At 38.6% G+C, this 24,500-nt stretch overlaps 3 protein-coding genes across 4 annotated transcripts in view; all 3 read left to right on the top strand.

Moving 5' to 3' along the window:
* Window positions 1-24,500, top strand: part of LOC136779621 (leucine-rich repeat-containing protein let-4) — a 1,178,420-nt gene that overhangs the window by 340,818 nt on the left and 813,102 nt on the right. Inside the window, exons 1-2 of one of the 2 annotated variants that reach the window (XM_066738539.1) lie at window positions 17,217-17,243; window positions 17,335-17,833. In XM_066738539.1, coding sequence (XP_066594636.1) covers window positions 17,470-17,833 — 364 coding nt within the window. In that variant the 5' untranslated portion in view covers window positions 17,217-17,243; window positions 17,335-17,469. Of the gene's footprint in view, window positions 1-17,173; window positions 17,834-24,500 lie in introns of those variants that run through there. The other variant, XM_066737691.1, reaches the window with a different exon arrangement.
* On the top strand, window positions 1,234-4,785 carry LOC136772286 (uncharacterized). Its single transcript, XM_066725169.1, has one exon. It carries the CDS (start codon window positions 1,234-1,236, stop codon window positions 4,783-4,785), a length of 3,552 nt encoding a protein of 1,183 aa, XP_066581266.1.
* On the top strand, window positions 11,228-13,075 carry LOC136772279 (uncharacterized). Its single transcript, XM_066725157.1, has 2 exons — window positions 11,228-11,368; window positions 12,041-13,075. Exons 1-2 carry the CDS (start codon window positions 11,228-11,230, stop codon window positions 13,073-13,075), a joined length of 1,176 nt encoding a protein of 391 aa, XP_066581254.1.

Below are 24,500 nucleotides of genomic sequence, written 5' to 3'. Positions count from 1 at the left end.
GTATGAAAAATGGTTGCAGTTTCGGGACAGTTTTAGGTCAATTATACACGAAAATGTAAACTTATCGGACATTGATAAGTTCCACTATCTACGTGCCGCGGTGAAGGGTGATGCGTCCAGAGCCATTCAATCTTTTAGCATAAACAGCGAGAATTATACTTTAGCCTGGGAGGCATTAACCAGGAGATTTGAGGATAAACGACTCATTATCCACGATCATTTAAAGGCCTTCTTCAATCTACCAGCTATAGACAGGCAAACAAGTGATGGCTTACAGGAGCTTCATGACGACGCGGCTAACCATCTCTCATCGCTGAGAAATTTGGGCGAATCTGTGCAGCACTGGGACACCTTGATCATATACATCATTGCTTCCAAATTGGATCCACAGACGCGATCGGACTGGGAGGAAAAACACGCCAAACTGACATCACCGAAATGGTCGGAGCTATCAAATTTTATGATGGAGCAATGCCGTCTCATAAAATCGAAAAGCGAATGTCAAGCAACGACGAATAGTAACCAAAGACAAACGGGAAGGATGAATACGAAGTCCAAGGGTCGCATGGCAAGTCACGTAGCTACCACCAAGCAATCATGCACCTGATGCAGGGGGACGCATGCCATCCATACATGCGAGCAGTTCGCCAAGCTGCCGATAGCTGGGAGGTTGGCCCTAATCAGGGAAACGAAAGGGTGTTTTAATTGCCTGAGAACTGGGCACAACAGTAAGCAATGCAAGGCAGGCGATTGTCGAAGATGTGGCAAGCGTCACAATACAATGCGCTGCATCTGGAGACAACGGATTCCTCGGATTATAGGTCAAAGGATCAAGACAAGAGACAAGCTGCGCCTGACCGACATACACAGGAAGGGTCATCAAAAGAGGCGGTTATATCCGCCAAATGCTCATACAAGAGGGGATCGCATGTTTTTCTATCCATTGCGATTGTGCACGTTGCGAGTGCATCAGGCAGCCAATTGGAGTGTAGGATGCTGTTGGATAATGGATCTCAACCGAATTTTATCACTCAAGCAACATGCGATAGGCTGAAGCTAAAACCAAACAGGGTGCAGATACCTGTGGCGGGCATCGCAAGGATGTCAACAGACATTTAATATCAGGTGGAAGTAAAAATAAGGTCCCGCACGGGGAGCTTTGAGGCATCAATCGAATGCTTAATCATCCCAGAAATCACGGAGGAGCTTCCGAGCATTCCAGTGAGCAAAGAAATGTTAAGGATACCGGATGACATTGTCTTAGCCGATCCAGATTTTAATGAGACAAGAAGAGTAGATATTCTACTAGGCGGAGCCCTTTTTTGGGACATTATGTGCATAGGACAGATCAGACTGCTACAAGGTCAGCCAATTCTTCAAAAAACAAGGTTAGGATGGATAATAGCGGATAGGCTCAACCCCAATACGATGGCACAGCGGGAGAATTTAAGGAGCCATGTCGTGGTGGAAGCTAAGCTGGAGGCAGACGTTCGGCGATTCTGGGAATTGGAACAAGGAGTTTTAGACGCGGAGGGAACCTGGTCGGAACAGGAACGCGCATGCGAGGAGTTGTTCACCCGGACTACATGCCGGGACAAGGAAGGCTGGTTCATCGTAAGGATACCTATGAGAGAGAATTTCGGTCAACTGGGTAGCACATACGTGGCAGCAGAAAAGAGACTAAGAGCTCTGCGATCAAGGTTCCAAAAGGATGCTATTCTAAAGGAGCAATATACAGCATTTATGGCTGAGTACAAGATTTTGGGTCATATGATTGAGGCGCGCGACTCAGATCCATTACCAAGAGGCCAATATCATCACTTACCTCACCATGCAGTCATGAAAGAAAGCAGCACCACGACTAAATTGAGGGTCGTTTTCGATGCGTCGTGCAAATCTGATAGCGGAATATCACTGAACGAGGTGCAAATGGTTGGGCCTACGGTTCAACAAGACTTAGTTACGATAATGTGCCGTTTCCGAAAGCACCAGTTTGTTATGTCGGCGGACATTGAGAAAATGTATCGCCAGATCTTGATTGCCAAGGATCAACGGTATTTACAGTGCGTACTATGGGACGATGGAGAGACAAAGGAGATTGGAACTTATATTCTGAACACCGTCACATACGGAACTGCATCGGCGTCGTTTTTGGCAACGCGATGCTTGAAGGAAATAGGCGTGCAGTGCACGCGGGATTATCCCGAGGCTTCAAGAGTAATCCAAGAAGATTTTTACATGGATGATTTGCTAACGGGAGCAAATACAATGGAAGAGGCGAACAAAATCGCCCAACAGGTTTCAGCGCTACTAAGCGATTATGGCTTCATTCTAAGAAAATGGGTGGCTAATTATGCAATAATTCTACCCGAGGCATCGAATATCCCAGAAAGGCAATTGGGAATAGAAGATCATAAGGCATTAGGCATTTCTTGGATGCCTCAGCAAGACATGTTGAAGTACAGGGTCCGAATAAAGAAACGTATTAAAGTCACAAAAAGAGCTATATTATCAACAATTGCCCAGATATTCGACCCGCTCGGACTACTGAGTCCAATCATAATAAAGGCGAAAATTCTAATGCAAAGGATGTGGCAAATGGATTTAGAATGGGATGAGATAGTACCGCCTTACATATACTCGGCATGGCAGATTTTTATTGACAAGCTACCAGGAATCGAAAATCTGCGTGTGCCGAGGTGCATTTTTATTCAGGCTTGCATCTACTGGTCATTACACGGATTCTGTGATTCATCTGAGGTTGCATATGGAGCCTGCATTTATGTCTGCAGCCATAATCTCCAAGAAAGAACCAATAGGTTGGTATGCTCCAAAACAAGGGTGGCACCAATAAAATGCCAGAGTTTGCCAAGGTTGGAGCTTTGCTGGGCACTTCTGCTGGCGGAGTTGATGCATAAAGTCAAATTATCATTAAATATTCCCAGTTGCGAAGAATATTATTGGACGGATTCGGAGATAGTCCTGACTTGGTTGGGGAAACCAGCGAACACCTGGAAAACTTTCGTCGCTAACCGAATAGCTAGGATACAGGAGCTCACTCACGTCGAGTCATGGCATCATGTGCCATCGAAGGAAAATCCAGCCGACTTGCTGTCTAGGGGTGCGTATGCCGACCAAATAAAGGATAATGCTATATGGTGGTGTGATCCCACGTGGTTGATGAAAGAACCAACGGATTGGCCTATTGAAAAGCCCCGATCGCTACAAGGGGAATTTCCCGAAGCTAAAGTGGCTGGGAAAGTATCAGCTCTGACTACCACAACGAATGAATTCGACCTTTTCGAGAGATATTCTTCCTTTAGTAAATTGCGAAGAATAACTGCGTGGATATTAAGGTATTATCATAACTCAAAGGATTACGCGCAACGTGTGCTCGGCGAGCACTTGACTCCAAGAGAATTGGAAAGAGCTACCTGCGTGATGATCAAGGTCATACAATCTAGTGAGTTTGGCCAAGAGTTGCGGTATTTGGGAAAGAACGAGAGTGTCGCCATGAATAGTAGAGTTAGAAATTTAAACCCCTTTTTAGACGAAAACGGTTTACTCAGGGTGGGCGGACGATTAAAGCACGCAAAACTGTCATACGACGCTACTTTCCCTATACTATTACCAAAAAACCACAGCTTCACAAACCTGCTGATTATAAATGAGCATAACAGGCTGAATCATGCCGGAGTCATGGTAGTCCTGAATTCTCTAAGGCAAAACTACTGGCCTATACACGGTAGAAGCACCGTAAAAAAATTGATTAGCAAATGCGTGTCTTGCTTTAAGACTAAGCCTAGCGTATTTAATCCTCCTATGGGGAACCTACCAAGCGATCGAGTAACACCGAGCAAGGCGTTTGAGACTTGCGGCGTGGACTATGCGGGTCCAATTTTTATTAAGGACGGCAAACTGAGGAATCGTAGCTTAGTAAAGTCGTACCTATGTATTTTCATTTGTTTTAGCACGAAAGCGATACATATCGAGTTGGCTGGCGACATGACCACTCAGTCTTTTTTGAATTGTTTGCGTAGATTTATCAGTCGAAGAGGTTTATGTAGACATATTTACTCAGATAATGGCAGCAGTTTCGTAGGCGCAAAAAATGAGTTAGCTGAACTAGGGGTTTTATTGACGGAAAACACCCATGTACACGAGATCAGGAGATCCTTGAGCAATGAGCTGATAGATTGGACGTTTATACCTCCCCATGCACCTCATTTCGGAGGACTGTGGGAAAAGGCTGTAAAGTCAGTGAAATCTCAATTGAAAGTTATGATAAGTCGAGCAAATTTAAACTTTGAAGAGATCAGCACTGTATTGGCAGAGGTAGAAGCTTGCTTAAATTCCAGGCCTCTTTCCCCTTTATCTGATGATCCGAGAGACATGAGGGCCTTGACACCTGGACATTTTTTAATAGGCCAACCACTAAAGGCCTTGCCGAGCTTAGATATTACCGAAATAAAGGAAGGACGATTGGATCGTTTTCAGCGCCTGCAGCAGATATATCAAAAATTTTGGAAGCGTTGGAGTTTTGAATATCTTAACCAATTGCAGGTACGCGCTAAAGGCTCAAGGGAGTTTTTAAAATTAGAACCAAATATAATGGTTCTGGTTAAGGAAGACAATTTACCACCCTTGCAATGGGCATTGGGCAGGATTCAGGAAGTCCATCCAGGAAGTGACGGAATAGCCAGGGTGGCCACAGTACTCACAAGCAAGGGGCAGATCAAGAGAGCGGCAGTTAAATTGTGTCCATTACCTATGGAAAACGTCTAGCAAGTTTCCCCTTTGTTGGGCATTGTTTCAGATTGAAATACGGATATTTCAAGGCGGGCGGCGTTATGTGAGATGGTAATCAAATTGCGCGCCGAGGATCGGCCAATGGTGTCGAGGCGATGTTGCCAAGGTTGGCAATTACCAATAAGTGAGTCTTGATCGTCGGACCAGTGTATTGTAGTAGCTAGAACTAGGAGCTTCACGTCTTTCCAAGCCTCTTTGTAACAGTAAAATTCTTTGAATTGTAAGGAAACGTGACAAATACATACAGTAAAAACAGTACATCAGGCATTTTTTAACAATCACCATACAGAAGTCTAATACGGTGAATCCTCACCGTCAAGGAGAGCCACGGTGTAGATCACGAAGGAAGTAAAGATATTATTTTTAATTTTCTACACAACAATAGCGCTATTATGAAAATTTGGTTGGGATATCAATGCTTCTGTTCCATATCTTCCTTCCCACTTACTAACAAGCCTCACATCAACTCTATTTCTTACATTTTTCATCGTCTTACCAAACACTGCATTATTCATTAGTTTGAAAAGATTTTTCTCAAACTCATTTTGAGATGCAGCTCGCAAACGTGGTTTAAGTCTATATATTTGTTTAGCCATGCAGACTGCTGGAATCTTAATCCGCGATGGATACGTTTCAGTACCATTCCATGACGAATACATTTTTGTAAAGCCCGATCAAGAGACACGGTAGTGTCTCGACGGCAATAACATATAAAAGTAGATAATGACATATCTATACCGCCAAGCACTACCGTTAACTTATACAGTAGGTTTGGCCACCTCAATTTTCAAACCGATTTATTTCCGTGAATGATCCACTGTCATGATTGAAGTAAAGCTTTCCTTAAACTAGTTTGGAACAAGCCTTCATTTAAGACCATCAACATTAAAAACGGTTCATGTAATCCAGAGATCTCATACTGAGTTAGCTAACGTCATTACAGCCGATATAGAAAAAATGTATCGCCAAGTCTTGATTGCGGAAGAGGATAGAATGTTTCAAAGATTTTTATGGCGTTTTAAAAAAGACATACAAACAATTCAATTAAACACTTTAACGTTTGGTATAGCTTCATCCCCTTTCCTAGCAATTCGTACGTTACATCAGCTAGCAAATGACATGACGGTTAAATTTCCTAGAGCGTCGAATATAATAAAAAACCACTTGTATGTTGACGATTAACTAACAGGAGCGGATTCAATCGACGAATTGCGTGAGATTCGAGATGAAATCATAGATGTATTAGCATGCGGAGATTTTAATATTCGTCAGTGAGCCAAGAATGAAAGATATATTTTATTAGGTTTAACTAAAGATGAAGTACATGCTAAATATTTGATAAAATTAGACGAATCTTTTAAAACATTAGGTTTGATGTGGGATACAAAGAGTGATAGCATTTGTTATACAACAGAGAATATAAAAAAATCAGGAATAGTTACAAAACGTAATATACTTGCCAAAATAGCACAAATTTTTGATCCTCTAGGATTAATCGGTCCAATAGTATTATACGCTAAATTAATAATGCAGAAGTTATGGCAATGTAAGATATGATGGGACGAATCAGTTCCGTAAGATATTTATACCGAATGGAACAAATTCTATTCACAATTAGAAGCGATAAACCAATGTGCATTCGAAAGGAGAATATTGTGTAATTCTAGGATTGAAGTACAACTTCATGGGTTCTCAGATGCTAGCAATGCAGCATATGGTGCCTGCATGTATTTGAGAAGTATGGATAAGAATGGATGCATTTCGATTAAGTTGTTTTGTTCAAAATCTAGAGTAGCCCTAATAAAACCCATCACAATACCGAGATTAGAGTTATGTGGTGCATTATTACTCGCAAAGATGTACAAGGAAATTCAAAATGCCTTAAAGCTTAAGTTTGACAGAGTAATTTTCTGGAGTGATTCAACTATTACACTACAATGGATAAAAACATCACCTAACCTGTTAAAACCATATGTTTCAAATCATGTAACGGCAATAACATCATTAACAGGTGGGGTAGAATGGCGTCATGTTAGAACTAGCTACAATCCGGCTGATGCGATTTCAAGGGGACAACTACCGTATGCGTTTTTGAAAAATAATTCGTGGGTTAATGGTCCAGTTTGGATAAAGAATCCACAAAAGGAATGGCCAAATGAAATTGTAACCGTAACACAAATTCCAGATTTACGAAAAAATATATGCTTAACCCATTAACGTCCAAAATGTCAAAATTTCTTGCACGTTTTCAAAGTGATTTTTTCCTATGTAATTGGCGTTGAAAAAATTCTTGAACCACATATTCTGATGTAAAATTGCATGCTCTTTCAGAATCCGTTGCCAGAATCATGATAAAACTCACGGGAAAAGAGATATGCTCGATTGAAACATAAAAAACACCTAAATTTTCGAACAAAAAATTTTATAGGATTTTTTTTCGAAGTGTTACGGTGAAGATATCACCTTGCGACCGTGATCAAAGGTGATCATGGGAGTTGAAGTTTAACAGGGAGTTTTTTTGTTGACCTTGAACCATCGCTTCTTTACAAAATGGCGGAAAAAACGAATTTTTTTTTTCAATCTTCATCAACTTTTTTCTCGAAATCTATGGTCTTTAGAAAAAAATTTATAAAAACAAAAATGCCTTAGAATCGCTCGAGGAACATTCTCAAATTTTTTCAGAATTTTTTGAGACAATTTTTGATTTTCCGGGAAACTTGTGAAATGGAATTTTCAAAAATGTATCCAAAGATTCTGAAAAAATTTTAGGATGTTTCTCGAGTGCTTCTAAGACATTTTTGTTCTTATGAATTTTTTTCTAAAGTCCATAGATTTCGAGAAAAAAAATGATAAAGTTGAAAAAATAAAAATTCGTTTCTGCCGATGTTTTGAAAACCTATTGGTAAAAAAAACGTTCTGTCTACGAAAACTCGGAAAAAATTTTACAATATTGCTCGAATGATTCTAACTTATTTTCATTCTTTTTTCAAAGACTTATAGATTCCGACAAAAATTTCATCCTTTATTTCCATTTCATTTCGGCAGATAAGCGTAATTTTTGGTCTCATGTATTCATGAATATTCGTCTTTTTTTGTTCTCTTCTTTCGTATTTTTGTACATACGGATGATTGATAAATAAACGAAATCATTAATTTCATACATTATGTCGCTGAAACGTGTAAGATCTTCTGAATATGAATCAGATTCTTCAGATAGTGATTCAGAACGCAACGTATTGATTCCGGATCCTGACTATTCAGGTTCCGATGATTCTGGTTCCGATTTTGATTCAGATTGCGAACATGAAATACCCAATATCACTTACAATAAATCTCGTGCAAATTTTTCTGAAAAACAAGATAAACTTGAAAAAGGTCATGAATTCATTTGGATTGAGGGTGAAAAGTTACACCCTGATTCTTGTGAAGATAAAGTATTATTGTCCGAATCGCAAAAAAAGAAAATACGTAGGAGCGAACCTTTTCAATTGTTTGAAACCTTTTTTTCTATTGAAATGAAAAAATATATTATTGATGCGTGTAAAGACAATGGTTATGATCTGAAATTGAAAGATCTTGATACTTTTATTGGAATAGTTATTTTTTCTACATTCAATCCCAGAAAATCACAGAGAGATTACTGGTCATCTGATCCGTATTTATCTAATGAAGTAGTTTCTTCTGCAATGTCTCGCCAACAATTTGAAATCACAAAATCTAAATTGAAGTTTTCAAAAAACAAAGACAAAGATTCAAATGATCGAGGATGGCGCGTTCGTTCTCTACTGAAACTTTTTCAAAATAACATCATGAAATTCGGAATATGGAGAACTGCTCTATCCGTTGATGAGATGATGGCCAAATCCTATGCAAAAACTGTTTTGAAACAATTTATTCGAGGAAAACCGATAAGATTTGGTTTGAAATTTTGGGGCTTGTGTACTTCGGACAGCTATCTACTGAATTTGGATCTTTATTGCGGCAAGAATTCTCAAATTGGAGATAAGTTATCTAAATGTGCTTTAGGTTCACGAGTAGTATTATATTTATTACAACCATTTTTTCAAATAATAAGTTATAACAAAATTTCTCAATTTCATCTGTACTTTGACAACTTCTTCACGAACATGGATTTGGTATTACATTTGAAGAAATTGCGTTTGAAATGCACTGGTACTATCAGAGATAATCGAGTCAAAGAAAAAAATGTGCTTGATAAGAAAGCTCCAAGAGGGACATATGTGGTGAAGCACGACGTAAACAGTGGCATAAATTTCATTACTATCATGGATTCGAAGCCCGTCTCAAAAGCTTCACCTGCAGCAGGTGTCAATCCTCTATCTATTTCAAAAAGATACAGCGCAGAGGCTAAATCTAAAATTGAAATACCTTTTCCGCAAGCTTTTCACCTATATAACAAATTCATGGGAGGTGTTGACCTGCATGACGGACATTGCAATGACATACTCCCAAGTATACGATCAAAAAAATGGACATGGGTAGTTTTTATGAGACTTATACAGGCGTCTATTACTAATTCTCTTGTAATTTTCAATGCTGCTAACGATGGAAAGAAAAAAGTTGGAATAAAAGAGTTCACTATTTCGATTGCCAAATACTACTTACAAAAAAGTAGTCGCAAAAGTAAAGCACATGGACGATCTAATAGTGACAAATTGAGGATTTGTTCGAATGGAAACTGTCCAATAAGAACAAGAATTTTCTGCAAAACATGTAATTTAAATATTTGCAATAAATGTTGGCTAAAAAAGCACACCTAAAAGTATGAATAAGTGAGAGGCAAGGGGACTCACGGAAAACAAGCACCCCGAGACGTGAGAGGCAAGGGGACTCACGGGAAAAAAGCACCCCAAAGGAAACAGAATTTTACCACGTCCACGCCGTAGTCTCTGGGTAACGCTAAGAGTAAAAAAATCTTCCTAAAATTTGCACAGAAATCGTTTTTTACCAATAGGTTTTTAGAACATAGCGGCCGAAACGAATTTTTATTTTTTCAACTTTATCAATTTTTTTCTCGAAATCTATGTACTTTAGAAAAAAATTCATAAGAACAAAAATGTCTTAGAAGCACTCGAGAAACATCCTAAAATTTTTTCAGAATTTTTGGAGACATTTTTGAAAATTCCATTTCACAAGTTTCCCGGAAAATCAAAAATTGTCTCAACAAATTCTGAAAAAATTTGAGAATGTTCCTCGAGCGATTCTAAGGCATTTTTGTTTTTATGAATTTTTTTCTAAAGACCATAGATTTCGAGAAAAAAGTTGATGAAGATTGAAAAAAAAAATTCGTTTTTTCCGCCATTTTGTAAAGAAGCGATGGTTCAAGGTCATCAAAAAAATTCCCTGTTAAACTTCAACTCCCATGATCACCTTTGATCACGGTCGCAAGGTGATATCATCACCGTAACACTTCGAAAAAAAATCCTAAAAAATTTTTTGTTCGAAAATTTAGGTGTTTTTTATGTTTCAATCGAGCATATCTCTTTTCCTGTGAGTTTTATCATGATTCTGGCAACGGATTCTGAAAGAGCATGCAATTTTACATCAGAATATGTGGTTCAAGAATTTTTTCAACGCCAATTACATAGGAAAAAATCACTTTGAAAACGTGCAAGAAATTTTGACATTTTGGACGTTAATGGGTTAAACACAACGTCAAAAGAATACGAGTTGTTGGAAAAATATTCGTCGCATTCGAAATTATTTCGAATCGTTGCATATTGTTTGTGTGCGAAACAATGTCCCAAGTCGGCTCCGAACCTGTTGTCAGAAGGGAAGGTTTTATTCTAGAATAAAATATTCAAAGCCATGGTAATAGGCAAAATGAGTTTTTTTTAAATAAATAAAAATGTACAAAATTTACAATATATATTTACACAAGAACCGTTAGACTAAAATTATCGACTTCATAGGGAATTTGTTCTCGTCAAATTCTAGGGAATTTCAGTAGACGAAGATTCCCAAGAACCCCAGAGACTAGAATACCCCAGAAAGGAACGCGGACTTAGAAACTCCCGGACTGGACAATTTTCCCTGGGGTATTCCCCAGTAAAATCCCCAGCCACGGGAGGAAGCGAAGTAGGAGAAGTGGTTTTAGGGAAGGGGGAGTCCCCTTACCCCTCAGCTTCCTTCTCCAAGATCTATAGTGGCTCCGAGCCACCCCAACCCCTAGGGTGAATTCTACCCCTCCCACTATCCGACTCTTTCGAGAGCCCTCGACTTGAGGGTCGGAACACTGGGTCCGAGGTAGTCCTCGGAGGCAGTGTGGAGGGAAAGGAAAGGGTTTAATTCCTTCCGGGAAGTCCCCGGAGAAATCTCCCTTAAGAGGGAGGAAAATGCCGCAGAGGGGAAGTCCCCTTTTGGTAGGCAGTGGGTGGTGGGTGATACTTACCAAAGTATGGTACCCAATGAGTTCGCCGGTGGAGGCGCTCTTGATGGCCAAGTGGAGGCGCTGCCGTTGAGGCGTCAAAAATATGCCGAGAAGGCGACAAAAACTGCTGCTGTTGCGGCTGCTACGCTGCTGTTGAGCAATTTTGGGGTGCGATGGGTCCTTATCAAGGACCCATCTAAGTAATTACGCGACACTAATCTTGCCAGCGAGAGAGCTGCTGCGGGCGCTGGCCACCTAGTGGCCAAGCGCGTAAGTAGTGTCGCGTCGCGGCCGCGACGCCCCAGGGCCAGAAGACGCGCAAGCGCGCCGCGGAGAGACAAGGACAGATAGAGCGGCTAGACGCTGTCGGTCTAGCCGTCTACTGTGAGCGCAAGAGAGAAAGGGAGATCTAGCGGAAAATTGCGGAATCTATTTCTCAACATTTTCCGCTCCCCCCGATCTCGAACAGTTTGCGTTTTTGCTGAATTAAAAAACAAAGTGGTTCATTAAAACTTGAGGAGATCGATAAAGCGGAGAAACTGATTTTAAAAATCATCTAAGCAAAGGAATTCGCAGATGAAATCAAATATTTGAAAGGAAGTAATGGATCAAGCGAGGGTAAATTCGCGAAATTGAGTTTCTTTTTGGATATTGAAGGTTTAATCAGAGTAGGCGGAAGATTGCACAAATCGAACTTACCATTTGCCCAAAGGCATCCTATTCTACTTCCTACATCTCATTTGATAACTGAATCCATTATCCGTGAGACAAATAATAAAAATTTCCATACCGGTATCCAAACGACTCTTTCCTTAATAAGACAAAGATATTGGATTTCAGATGGAAAAAATCAGGTGCGTAAAGTCATCCGCAAATATACTCGGTTTTCGTTTCGATCCTGGAGTAATACAGTACAAAATGGGAAATTTGCCCAAAAGTCGTGTTTGTGAAGCAATACCTTTCGAAAATACAGGCGTAGATTATTGCGGTTCGTTCTTTATGAAAGAACGAAAACTTAGGAATAGGGCAAAAATAAAGGTTAATGTGTGTGTTTTCGTGTGCATGAGTATCAAGGCTGTGCATTTGGAATTAGTATCCGATTTATCGGCTGAAGGTTTTTTAGCAGCGTTACGAAGGTTCGTTTCAATGAGAGGTGTACCCCGTAATATATTTTCAGATAACGGTACTAATTTCGTCGGGGCGAATAACCAATTAAAGGAATTATACGTATTGATCAATTCCCTGAGTCATAAAGAAAAAATCGAACAATTCGCATGCGAACGTAAGATTAGCTGGCATTTCATACCGCCTTTAGCACCGCATTTTGGCGGGCTTTGGGAATCGACGGTGAAAATATTTAAACACCATTTTAAAAGAGTTGTTGGCACGTCAATGTTCACATTTGAGGAACTAAACACTTTCATAGTGGAAATTGAAGCCGTTCTTAATTCAGGGCCTATCACGTCATTATCTTCCGACCCGAATGACATAATGGCTTTAACGCCATCGCACTATTTGATTGGCAAGGCGATGAACACGTTGCCAGAAGAAAGGTTCACGCAGACAGCTGAAAATCGGTTATCTGTGTGGCAGCACATCATAAAAATGCGTCAAGATTTCTGGTCTAGATGGAATCTGGAATATCTAAACCAACTACAAGAACGCCAAAAATGGACGAAGAACGATCCTGACTTGAAAATTGGAACAATCGTGATGATTAAGGATAAACACCAATCTTGTTTTCAATGGTCCCTTGGTCGAATCGAAGAAATTCATCCTGGTGACGACGGGATAACAAGAACTACAACAATTCGCACTTCATCAGGCAATATAAAAAGGACGACAAAATTATTATGTCCTTTGCCAATAGACTAAGACATAGAAATAAAATGCTTTTTGTATTAAATGTATTTAGTTAGTTATAATTATATTATATTTGTAAAGTAAAATGCGTAAGTTGAGAAAAGATCTTAACGGGGGGAGTATGGACTGTCCTATGCGAATGATGCGAACGAGTCGAAACAAGTCAGTGTACGACAAATTATATGATTGGTCACGAGTTTTATGTACACGTCTCGCACCAATCGGAAACGAAGCGAGAGACGCCGAAAGTCGCTAGAACAGGTCCTCCGGCCTGATGCATAAACTGAACTTCACTTCTTTTTCGAAAGGCGTTAGCGAACGTATACACTCACCAATGCGAAAAAAACAGTGAGAAAGACCGAGTTATTAAGCACACGAGCGTATAACATTAATAAATTTATAATACATATATTGTGAACAATAAAACAAACAAAACATTGATTGAATAATAAATTGGTAAAGATTAAAATCCCCCAATATCCCCAGAGAAGATTTTAAAGTTAATTCAGTACCATTTAGTTTGGTTTAAGTATACTTAGTACCTTCATCCCAAACGCCTGCCTCCGTATAGCAAGACTCGGGACCAATGCTTGGGTCATAGGGATTTCTTATGAGGGGGAGGGGGTAACATATAGTTTGCTTTCATTTCTAACGCGACAACCACGACTTCAGTGTATATATATAACTACAATATAGCTAATCAGAGAAGTAATTTTCATGGGCACACCCTAGCGGGAAAGATTCAAAATAACTGTTTTGTCCAGCTATTTCAGTACCCAAAAAAGAAAAAGTTCTGTAAGTAAATGTCTGTAGTGTCGTAAGCCCTGAAGAATTAGTGGACCCGTAAGATAATTAACCATCAGGGCCATAGGGTGATGCGAGAAGGGGACGAGACTAAGAGAGAAAGATAGGGCAAATAGAGTGACGCAGAGATACAGCAAGCCCCCCACCTTAAAAAGACACTCCCCCCTCACCACCCGATAACCATATTCACATTTCTCCCCTTCCACTCTACCCCTCGCCCACACCTTTCCCCCGCATACCCGCACTCCTTTTACCACGCTGTCGTCGGAGCCCCCTAGTATATCTACTTACTGGCCGGTGTAATAATTAGCTTTTTAACAATTATTAATTAATATAATCTTAGGAAACCTTATGAAATCCCACAAAAAGCAAGTTTCGCTTATAAAAAAGGCAGCAGATTACATGAATCGTTTAGCATAATTAATATAGTAAAATAAAAAATTTCAATTAAAAAAATTATTGAAATCCAAATGTTACGCAAGTATATATTTTTACCTTCGCAAGAGTTAAAATTCCGAAAAAAAATAATAATAACACAAAAGTTACTTATACCAGGCCCGTAATGTTCATGTGTCAGTCCCTATCTTGCAATATAAGAATTGCTTCTCGTAAGTTCAAAATATGACTACTTAATACGATTGCATAAAACAGGCCCCCGGCAAATAACTTTTATGTTATTATTCTTTTTTTTTTCGAAATTTTAGTTTTTGCCAAGATAAAAATATATACTGCCTAACCTTTGGATTTCACTATTTTTTTTAATTGGTATTTTTTATTTTACTATATTAATTATGCTATATGATTTATGTACTTGCCATCTTTTTTTACAAGCGAAGCTTGTTTTTTGAGGGATTACTTGCTTTAATATTGAAAGCACATTCTTGTGCTCATTTATCATTTTTTAATACGAACAACATTATTCGGTGGCATTCAGAGTCTACTCAAACTCAGCTCGGACTAAAATACTACAATATATGTCACATAAACTATAGTATCTGAGCTTGAGTTGAATTCGAGTCACGACTCTGAATCCCATCGATTATTCGTTGCACAATATATTTGTCAAAATGGAAAAATTCAAAAATAAAATTGAAGATTTGTCAAATCGAAGAAATGTGTGCAATACCAAGGCAAAAAAAAACAAACGACTAACGAAGTAACTATTATATGATAATTTATGAACGCTGAAAATAAAGTAGCGTCAATTTTTTAACGCTGTTACATCCCTTTTCCTGCTCATTTTAAAATTCAACGTCAAACCGTATCATGTAACTGATTTGACCCCTCAAAGTAGCGTCAAATGTCACCATGAAAAGGTACCTTTAAGTGGATTCACGACCGACGAAAAAATAATTCAAGCTTATTTTCGAAAATAATAAAAATAAGAACTTTTTAGTAGAGGTTGAATTTACTCGTTTAACAGTGCTTAAAAAAGCTACAGGCTCAGAATTTCATTAAAACAATTTTATGTTTTATGAAATTTTAAAAAAATATTAATAATATTGAAAAAAGGGCGTTGTAGCGACCTCAAAAAAATTTTATGTGTAATTTAAAATCAGAAAGAAGTAAATATGTACAAAAATGCCGAAGATTCTTTTGAAAAACTAATCCAGCTATTCGGATATAATATTTGCCTGTTTTACAGATCGAGAAGAACCGTCACGCGTTAGACAAATACACGAATATAAGTTCTCCTGTTTTAGGATAGAGCTAAAAATACAGGGTTAATCAAATAAAACGAATTAGATCATGAACATAAAATGCGATTTAACTTCCTAACTCTTCTAGTTACGAAGTTAAGAAGCATTTTATGTCCATGATCTGATTTGTTTTATTTGAACAATCCTGTATTTATAGCCCTACTAAAGTGGGAGAACTTATATACGGGTTTTTGTCTAACGCGTGACGATTCTTCTCGGTCAGTAAAACAGGCAAATTTTATATTCGAACAGCTGCATTAGTTTTTCAAAAGAATCTTTGACATTTTTTGACGTATTTACTTCTTTCTGGTTTTAAATTACTCATACAACTCTACTTAAGGGCGCAGCAGCGCCCTTTTTTTAATATTATTAATATTTTCAAAAATGTTGTTGTTTATAATTTTCATATAAAATAAAATTGTTTTATTGTAACTCTGAGCCTTTAGCGTTTTAAGCACTGTTAAACGAGTAAATTCAACTTTTACTAAAAAGGTAATATTTTTATTACTTTCGGAGATAAGTTTGAATTAAATTTTTCGTCGGTTGTAGATCCCCTTTAAAATTCCGCATACGTTACTTTCGGAATTTAGACACATAAATGTAAATTTTATGGATTGTACATATAGTGTAAATATTTTTTCAAAAAATTTACTTTCTACCATAGAAGTGTCTGGGCAAATGTACAATCTGCTGTTTCTTATATACCGATATAATAGTTTTTAATAGGATTTAAGGGGAGGTTACCGCGTTGAGAGGCTTGATGTTGCATTAACATTTAGAATTGATTTTGTATATAAAGTAATTACTTTTGAAGATAGATTGAACACATATGATTCTTCTACTAATAACGAATACATTCCAATTTTATTGGTGCAAAAAAATCCCGAAGAGCGTTAGCAACTCCTGTTTTAATAAACTTATGAATTGGTTTGCGCAGGGCACTCTACAACTTTACCAGTCTATCTGAATAAAAAAAGAATGAAATATTATGAAACTAGATCAAATTTGAAGGACCTCATCATTTTTTGATTTTCGAAAAACTTCCAAATGTCTAAGTGGTGGATATTAAAAATAAAAAAGTATATTTTATTTACATCTTTTCTCGTTTCGAAAGATTACCATTTAGATGTTTGGAAGTTTTTCGAAAATTAAAAAACGCTGAGCCTCCCCAAATTTAGTCTAGTTTAATAACATTGCTCCATTTTTTATTCAGACAGATTGGCAAGGCTGTAGAGCGCCTCATTAGGACTAATTTGTGACTTCATTTAATAAGAACTGCTGACGCTATTATGGATTTCTTTGTATAAATAAAGTGGAAGATTCTCTTCATTGATAGAAGAATAATATGTGATGAATCTTATTTTCAAATGTAATTACTTTATATAAAAGAAATAAACAAATGCCAAAAGGGAATACAATTTTTCAAGCCTCTCGACGGTAACCTCTCTTTAAATGAGTATATTTTACCGTTTTTATAGAACTACCTTTAATCGCAGAACTGATTAGCCGCGATATCATACTCAATCAGTCTTAAGATAGTTTCGAAACCCGATCCGACATTTACCATTTCTCTAATAGCATCTAATAAATTATTTTTTGTTGTTAGATGCTGCATTTGGAATTCACTGTAAACCCGAAGCCATGTGAAAGCAAGAGGCATGAAACTTCAAGAGCAGGTTATTGTTGAGTAAATAAGTAAACACTAAGATAAATATCAAGTCAATTTAAAGATAAAAGAAAGAGAAAATTGTAAATAACACATTGCAGATAACTGATACAGAAAAATAACAGTCATGTAGTACGAACAAACGTACTGAAAGAAGCATTGTTTTATATGCGAATTTTCAAAAGCTACTGCTGATGTAATAAATGAATCGATAACAAAGAGAGAACCTACCAAATATGAAGGCTATTCGCCAAGGATCAACGATATGGATATCGATTTTGCTATCCTGTTTTATTGAGAGTTTGTGCTTAGCTCAGACAGCACAATCTTGCCCACCTCATGGTGAAATTTCGCCCTGCACATGTAGCGTTAAAAAATCTGGCTTAGATATTCTATGTGAATTTACCGATCATTCTCACATATCAAGAGCCATGAGCATTCTAAAGGGAAAAACAAATACAATCATATTTTATCTGAAGCTAAGGCACAATAATTTGCCTAAATTGCAAGGATTTATTTTTCTTGGTCTTGATATTCATCACTTGACCATTCATAATAGTAGCCTTGGAGCAGTGGAAGAAACGTCGCTTAGTTCTATAGGTAAATATGTTTCGAATAAATCATTTTCAATTATTATGAATAATATAGTGAGTAACTAATATAAATATTTTGCCTGATTTCCGTTATAAAAATACCAAACAAAAAAATTAAAGTAAAAAATAAAAAATTTAATGGACAATGTTTCTATACGTTATTCAAACTAGCCTTTAACTTTTTCAGGGGCGGTGAGAAGTATTCTTCTCACCACAAATATTTTGTTTTTTTCGTTATAACTCCGGTTTACTGCATGATATAAACACGATATATATTTTATTTTATATTTATTAATAATGTACCTCGTAACGGGTGACCGAATTTTCTCCAATCAACTCCTAACCGATTACTAATAAAGGGGGAGAATATGAATAAAACAAAACGTTAAAAAAAAATAAGGACACGTACTTTATTACAACTAGTACGGAACGGGAAGACATTAGGAAGAAGTAATACAAAGCAAAAGGGTCACCCGCCGGGTTTCACGCGCACTTATACAAAGCAGTCATTCGTAGAGGTAAAAATTAAGGGACAAGGAACTTTAGCGGAGAGAAGTAATTATGGGACGGAATTAAGAATCATGAAGGTTCGAGACGAGGGAAAGTATTCGGTAGATAAGGAGAAATTCTCGGGAAAAGGTATAGTACGTATTAAGGAATAGTTTAACTCCCGAATCCCACAAGGACAAATACTATTTCAACCTGGATTACTTCTCCTAGTTGATGTTAGCAAGATAATTTGATATCGACTAGTCAACTCGCGATTATTCGGGACGGCAAGACAACCTGACTTTCCTAGTCAACGGTACGGTAAGGAATCTTCCTCGTCCTATCTTCCTCCTTTTTCCGTATCCTGTTTCAGCTTCCATTCCTTTGTTCCGTTCTAATGCAATTAATTATAACTTTTCTACGTGGCCTATGACTGATCCAATCAATGTTCCTGATCGATCCTTGTTCCATAACGTTACTCGGAATTTGGCCCAAGTAATAGCAGTTGGCGATCCTTCTTACTGTAATTTGGCGTCCACTACTAGTGGATTGGTGCGGAGTACGAATTCGCTGGTATTCTCTGTGTACTTTCTAAGGCTTACGAGAGGAGGAATAATTGGGAACAGAAGAGAGGATAATATTTACAAGATAATATACAAGCATTCATCAAATCATGCATTCTACTTTCACACTTTTGCGGAATTTGGGATGGCACTAGATGGGAGGGGAAAGAGTGTGCTTCGTAACGTTTTACCACGTTATAACCTAAAAACTATTATATCGTTTGTGTAACAAATATGCAATTTACTATTGTTATTAACAAAACAATATTTAAAATTTCTCCTATTTTCTTTTTAAACTCATCTCTGAAGATCTATGATGTAAAACAACTTTTAAATCATGCATTCATATTGTAGAGATGATAACCAAAGAAATGCTTACTAAAAAAATGTGATACATATTGTTGTTATTTTTGATTTTTAATTATTCTGCAAAAGTATCGGTTTCACCTAGAAAAAATATCATACATTCTTTTATTATACTTCATTATTCTTTTATATTCTATTTAATATACCATTAGTACTGAGGTTTCTGATTTTAAAATAATATATATTTTGAATAATATAAAATGGTGAATCCTAATATTTTATTCTGAGACTATAAATTCATGCACTCACCTATTTAACATTATCATTGCTTATAATTTCGTACCCAATGATAAAATAAATAACAAAAAAAAATTATATATTGTAACGCGTTTTGTAGGCGAGTATAGTCGCCGCAAAAACCGTTCGGTTCGATTGACCGAGAAGGATCAAAATAAATATGGACAAGTTTAATGTAGGTAATAAAAACAATTTATTCAGGGAATAAATAAAATAAACAAGTATTTACAATGTTTTTAGAGTACATGGATCTTACAAACTTAGCCTATTTGTGTCTGTGTTGTTTGTGTACTGCCGCTGCAGGTGTGTTCGCATATGTGTCGGTCGCTATGTCGCTAGTACAAAATTCGCCCGCTGGCGGCGCTGCGTTCGGTAGCCACACGGAAGGGCTCGGATAGGCGGCGCGACGGTCGGTGGCCACTTGGAGGGGCCTCGGAACAGACCGGTAGGCGGCGCGACGGTAGAAGGCCTCACGGGAGGGCCCGGGGAGCCAATATGGCGGAAGCCAATATGGCGGTCAACGGGGGAGCTGCAAATAAAACGGCATTAATCCCTGCAAAGAAAATGGCCGTTGGTCCGGAGAACTCCTGGACTCGGCCGTTAGCATGGGCATCGGGCAAGGAACGGTGCGGACGACGCGGAGAACTCCTGCGCCAGGAAGTGCTCGGAGAACTCCTGAGCAAAGGATAGGTATACGCGGAGAACTCCTGCGTAGGAAGGTTAGGAAATATACCCGGAGAGCTCCTGGGTACGGAATACTCAACTGGGTCGGAGCTCGGTCTTATATACCCAGTTGAGCCGCCGAAAACGGTATCGGCGCTGCGGAGCGGCCGTTCTGGGTAGTTAGGGAGGGGCATGACGAGAACACTATACTTTGCGCACGCTATAGTATAGGCCGCGGTATCGGCACGTACGCCACAGCTCTCCCCACCACGCGGTATCGTGCATGGGGCAGCGACAAAGCAAGAGTCTCGTCACAATATATTGTAACGAAGTTCCCCGTTACGTATACGAGATACCGAATAAAGAACATAAAAGCTACCGAACAGTGGATATTATTAATCCCTACGTTACCGACTCGTGAGATAGGCTCACGAGTGGATTATAGCTAACGTCAAGGATAGACCCCGTTGACAGGCAGAGGCCCGGATGAAAAGACCGGCGCTCCAGTAAACGATGTCCAGGTTGTCCTGAGAAGTAAGGCAGGGCGATGCTAAACAACCCAGGCAACCTGAGATAAGGAGAAGCGGCCTCGGGGAGTCCTAAAACAATGACAGTGTCCATAAGTCCCCACGAGGAGGGGAAATAGAACATCGAGTCTGGCTTGAACGCTGGTTACGCGCGTCAAGCAGGCTGCGCGAATGTCGTGCGCAGACTGCCATAGCAAGCAGTCGGAACGCGACCATGGGACTGTGCTGATGTGTCCGTGCGTGCTGTTGAGCGCGTGACGCGGCACTCAGACAGCCATGGGTCGGTTCGCGTACGTGAGGCGTGTGCTATAGGCCAGCCTGCACGTACGTCACGACTGGATACCGGCCAATGCATAGTGGGTTGTGCAGGGGCGTAGTTAGCCCGTTGGAATGTGTCCCGGTGCCCTCCGTAATCCCATAGGCTTGCGCTATGGCTGGACGGGCCGTGAACATTGCCTCCGTGATGGTCCGCTCCTGGCAAAACTCTATGCTTTGGCAATTGATACCGCATGTTCCCGCACTCCTCACCACCACCTGTGTGTGGGTGGTGAGGAAGAAATGTATGCCCCTCAGCAGGCAGGTCTGCGAGGCTCGGACTTCCGTAAGGAACCTTCCCCTCTCTCCACGACCTAGCATACTGAGCGACCCTGGCTACCGCTACCGTCCACATGCATGGCCGCAGGGCCATATGAGATGCATAAAGAATGGGGTCGAAGGACCCAACTGATAACGTAGGGTTGTTGGCCACCCAACTGACCAACTGGCGCCCTGATACCGACAGGAAAGGACGGGCGAAGGTAATAGGAAAACCCGTGGTGTGAGTGGCCCCTCACACTGACGGAAATACCGTTACAATATATATATACAGAATTAGATTCTCTCCACATATTCGTCGTTACTTCTGGGTAATGCAAAGAGGGAGAATTTTAACAGTTCAGAAATTGCTTCCTCACTCAGATATTAAACTTTTTTCTCTCAAAAAATGTATCTTTGAAACCAATGACAAGGTAGATTTTTCTTTAAAATATCATGCAAAATAAAATAGAAATATTTCTATTTGATAATTATTAATTTGTTTGTTTGAAGCGGACATATTACCGCTACCATCTTGATTTCTTAAATTTTATCTTTAAGCTGGGTATAGACTGTGCATGCCAAACGTGTAATGTAACGTTACATGTAACGCTCAGACCTAGTTTAGACAGATACGGCGAGCGCCGAATTAGCTCTTTGGAATTCGTCGTTTGTTCTTGGTATTCGCTATAAAGATACAGAAATTCGTTTGTTTAATTTGAACTTTTATTTATTTACCCACGATCTTCGAGCGAGCAAAACGTGTAATAATGGCTAAATTAGGTGAAGACCAATTTTTATTTTGATTAGAGTTTTATAAACAAAAAAAATTTTATAGAATACTAAGTATATAGTATTTAAAAAAATATTAAAAGAAGATGCATAGAAGGAAATTAGTGAAGAGTTTTGTGACAACACGGAAATATGCAAAAAAATTGTAAGCTTGCTTGCCAGTTATAGGAGAGAAAAAGCGAAAGTTAATAAATCTAAATGAACTGGAAGTGTCAAGTGACTAATTAAATGCAATTAAAAGGTTTTTATAGTACTATATTTTCCAGAAAGGGCTGATGTATATCTAAGCAGATGGTTTGCTTTAAACCATTCCAATTTTTACAAGATAAGGATAAACCAAGACAAAGATTGTGTGATACGATTTCCGGTATATATGTGGGGAAGACACTGTCTACCAAAATCGATACAAAGGCACACAGACTTTTCATTTATATAGAGCGCCAGGCCTTTAAACCAGAGTTTACAGTGCCAGTCAGAAACTTGCCGGCTGGAGACTTCTCAGGCAATGACATGCTAGGAGATTAAAGTGTTTCTCCTACTCAAAATTTAAATAAAAGAATATTATCTGTTTTATTTAATGGCTCTGTTCATTATTTTCAAATATGAGTTTAACTGTGAATAAAATTATAAGTACGATTACTCCCTAATAATTTCAAATAATATGATATCAAGAGCACCAAAACAAAATTAAATTTATATGAGAGATCTGACAAAAATAATGATAGTTATTATTAAACCTATATAATCTCATAGGGATAAAATTTTAGAGATAATATGTATTACATATAAACTAAATTCTGAGCATTTATAAGAACTAAGAATAATCAAATGCTACGTATGACATGAATTACTTAGTTATAAACAAAAAGAAGAAAAGAGTTGGCTATAATACATTAACACTAAATCTTTCATTCCTTAATACCCTAGTGGTTTAAATAAAATTTGTTATAAGTAGCAAATAGCGCTCTTGAATAGAACCCACAACCTAAAATAAATTCTGTTAAAACTATAATCAATTACGGCCGTATGCATAGTCTTTCCTTAAGAACCTCCTTAGCTAAGGACTCCTTACTCCCTAGGCAGGAAAATCATCCAATCACGATGCATATTACAACAACCATATTAGTAACTCCTATTCTGATTGGCTAATTTCTTTTAGATCGTAATTTGTAGAATACTTTAATGTATACAGGGTGTAATAGCAATCATGTTCTTGATTTTAAACACATATTCTTGGGGCTAAACTACGTAGAAAAGTCCTATGATACGACACCCGTAAAAGCATCATTGCTGAGATAAATCAATGTTAAACCGATAAATCAGGGCTTTAATTCAACTAAAAAATTACTTTACTTTCACTTTTATTGACAGTTCTCCTTCAAAAAAACAACAGAAGTTTGGACTGCTCGACCAGCCCGTATTGTCGTACACGTACACATACACGTAAGCAAACACGACGGTTAATAATATTACCTCCTAACGTTCTACAATCCTGATCCGAGCACTGTATGAAATTTATTTTCCATCTGTTTTTAATAGAATCCCGATGATGTACTTATTTTTATGCTAAATTTCTAAACAACACCATTGCGTTATTTGAAGAAAACTGCATAGTCCTTGTAATAAATTTACCATTTCGCCAGGGAATATGCAATTAAGTAAAGAAGACTTACTTTTCCGCCAGAAGTAAATCTTTTAATATTTACAGGGTAAGTATTCCAATTCGGTCTTTGTTCGTAGGTCGTGTCAAGTAATGGTTCCTTGCTTTGACTCGTCAGTCATGTCAGTCGTGTCAAATCGTCGCCCTTTGTCTATACTATTTTGAAAACTGTTCAAATTGTCTCCCCCCTGCTTCGATACAAAATCATGCTCATCGCAGCAGTTCTGTCCATAAGTTGATCATCGTACGTTCGTATATGTTAGCAATCGCCGCCTTTAAGCGTTCGAGCGCTACATCTGGCGAGCTAGGCTCTGTAACATAAACATCATTTTTCACGTGACCCCAAAGAAAGAAGTCTAGCGGTGTGAGATCCGGAGAGCGAGGGTGCCACCTCACAGATCCTCGATAAGCGATACATCGATTTGGAAAATAATCTTCCAAAATCGCGGAAGCTCGTCGAGTATTATGAGGTGGTGCACCGTCCTGTTGAAAGCACATTGTGGTCCGCAGGTCTACCGGTACATCCTCAAGCAACCAAGAGAAATCGTCCCTGAGGAATATCGCATATGCTTCCCCGTTCATGTTCTCTGGAAGTATAACCGGCCCGATCATATGAGTCCCTACTAACCCGGCCCAAGCATTCAATTTCCACCTATGCTAGTAATTTCTCACAAAAGCGGCGTGTGGATTAATCTCGGCGTAGGTGTGAGAGTTATGAAATTTGAATGTTCCGGCACGAGTAAATAGGGATTCATCCGTGAATAAAATTCTGCTATGAAAATCAGGAGAGAGTTCTGATTGTCT

The sequence above is a fragment of the Prorops nasuta genome, unplaced genomic scaffold (assembly GCF_024137725.1).
Source record: "Prorops nasuta isolate Cenicafe-Biocafe unplaced genomic scaffold, Cenicafe_Pnas_1.2 PNAS00001, whole genome shotgun sequence".
NCBI classification, from domain to species: domain Eukaryota; kingdom Metazoa; phylum Arthropoda; class Insecta; order Hymenoptera; family Bethylidae; genus Prorops; species Prorops nasuta.
The sequence above is the reverse complement of the archived record's forward strand: the minus strand, read 5'-3'. Positions and strand labels throughout refer to the sequence as shown.

Bases quoted from the DNA above. Each gene is read 5' to 3' on its own strand.
- LOC136772286 (XM_066725169.1), top strand. From the start codon at position 1,234: ATGTTAAGGATACCGGATGACATTGTCTTAGCCGATCCAGATTTTAAT.
- LOC136772279 (XM_066725157.1), top strand. From the start codon at position 11,228: ATGGTACCCAATGAGTTCGCCGGTGGAGGCGCTCTTGATGGCCAAGTG. The intron at 11,369-12,040 runs GTGCGATGGGTC...ATTGGATTTCAG, and splicing joins TGCTGTTGAGCAATTTTGGG to ATGGAAAAAATCAGGTGCGT.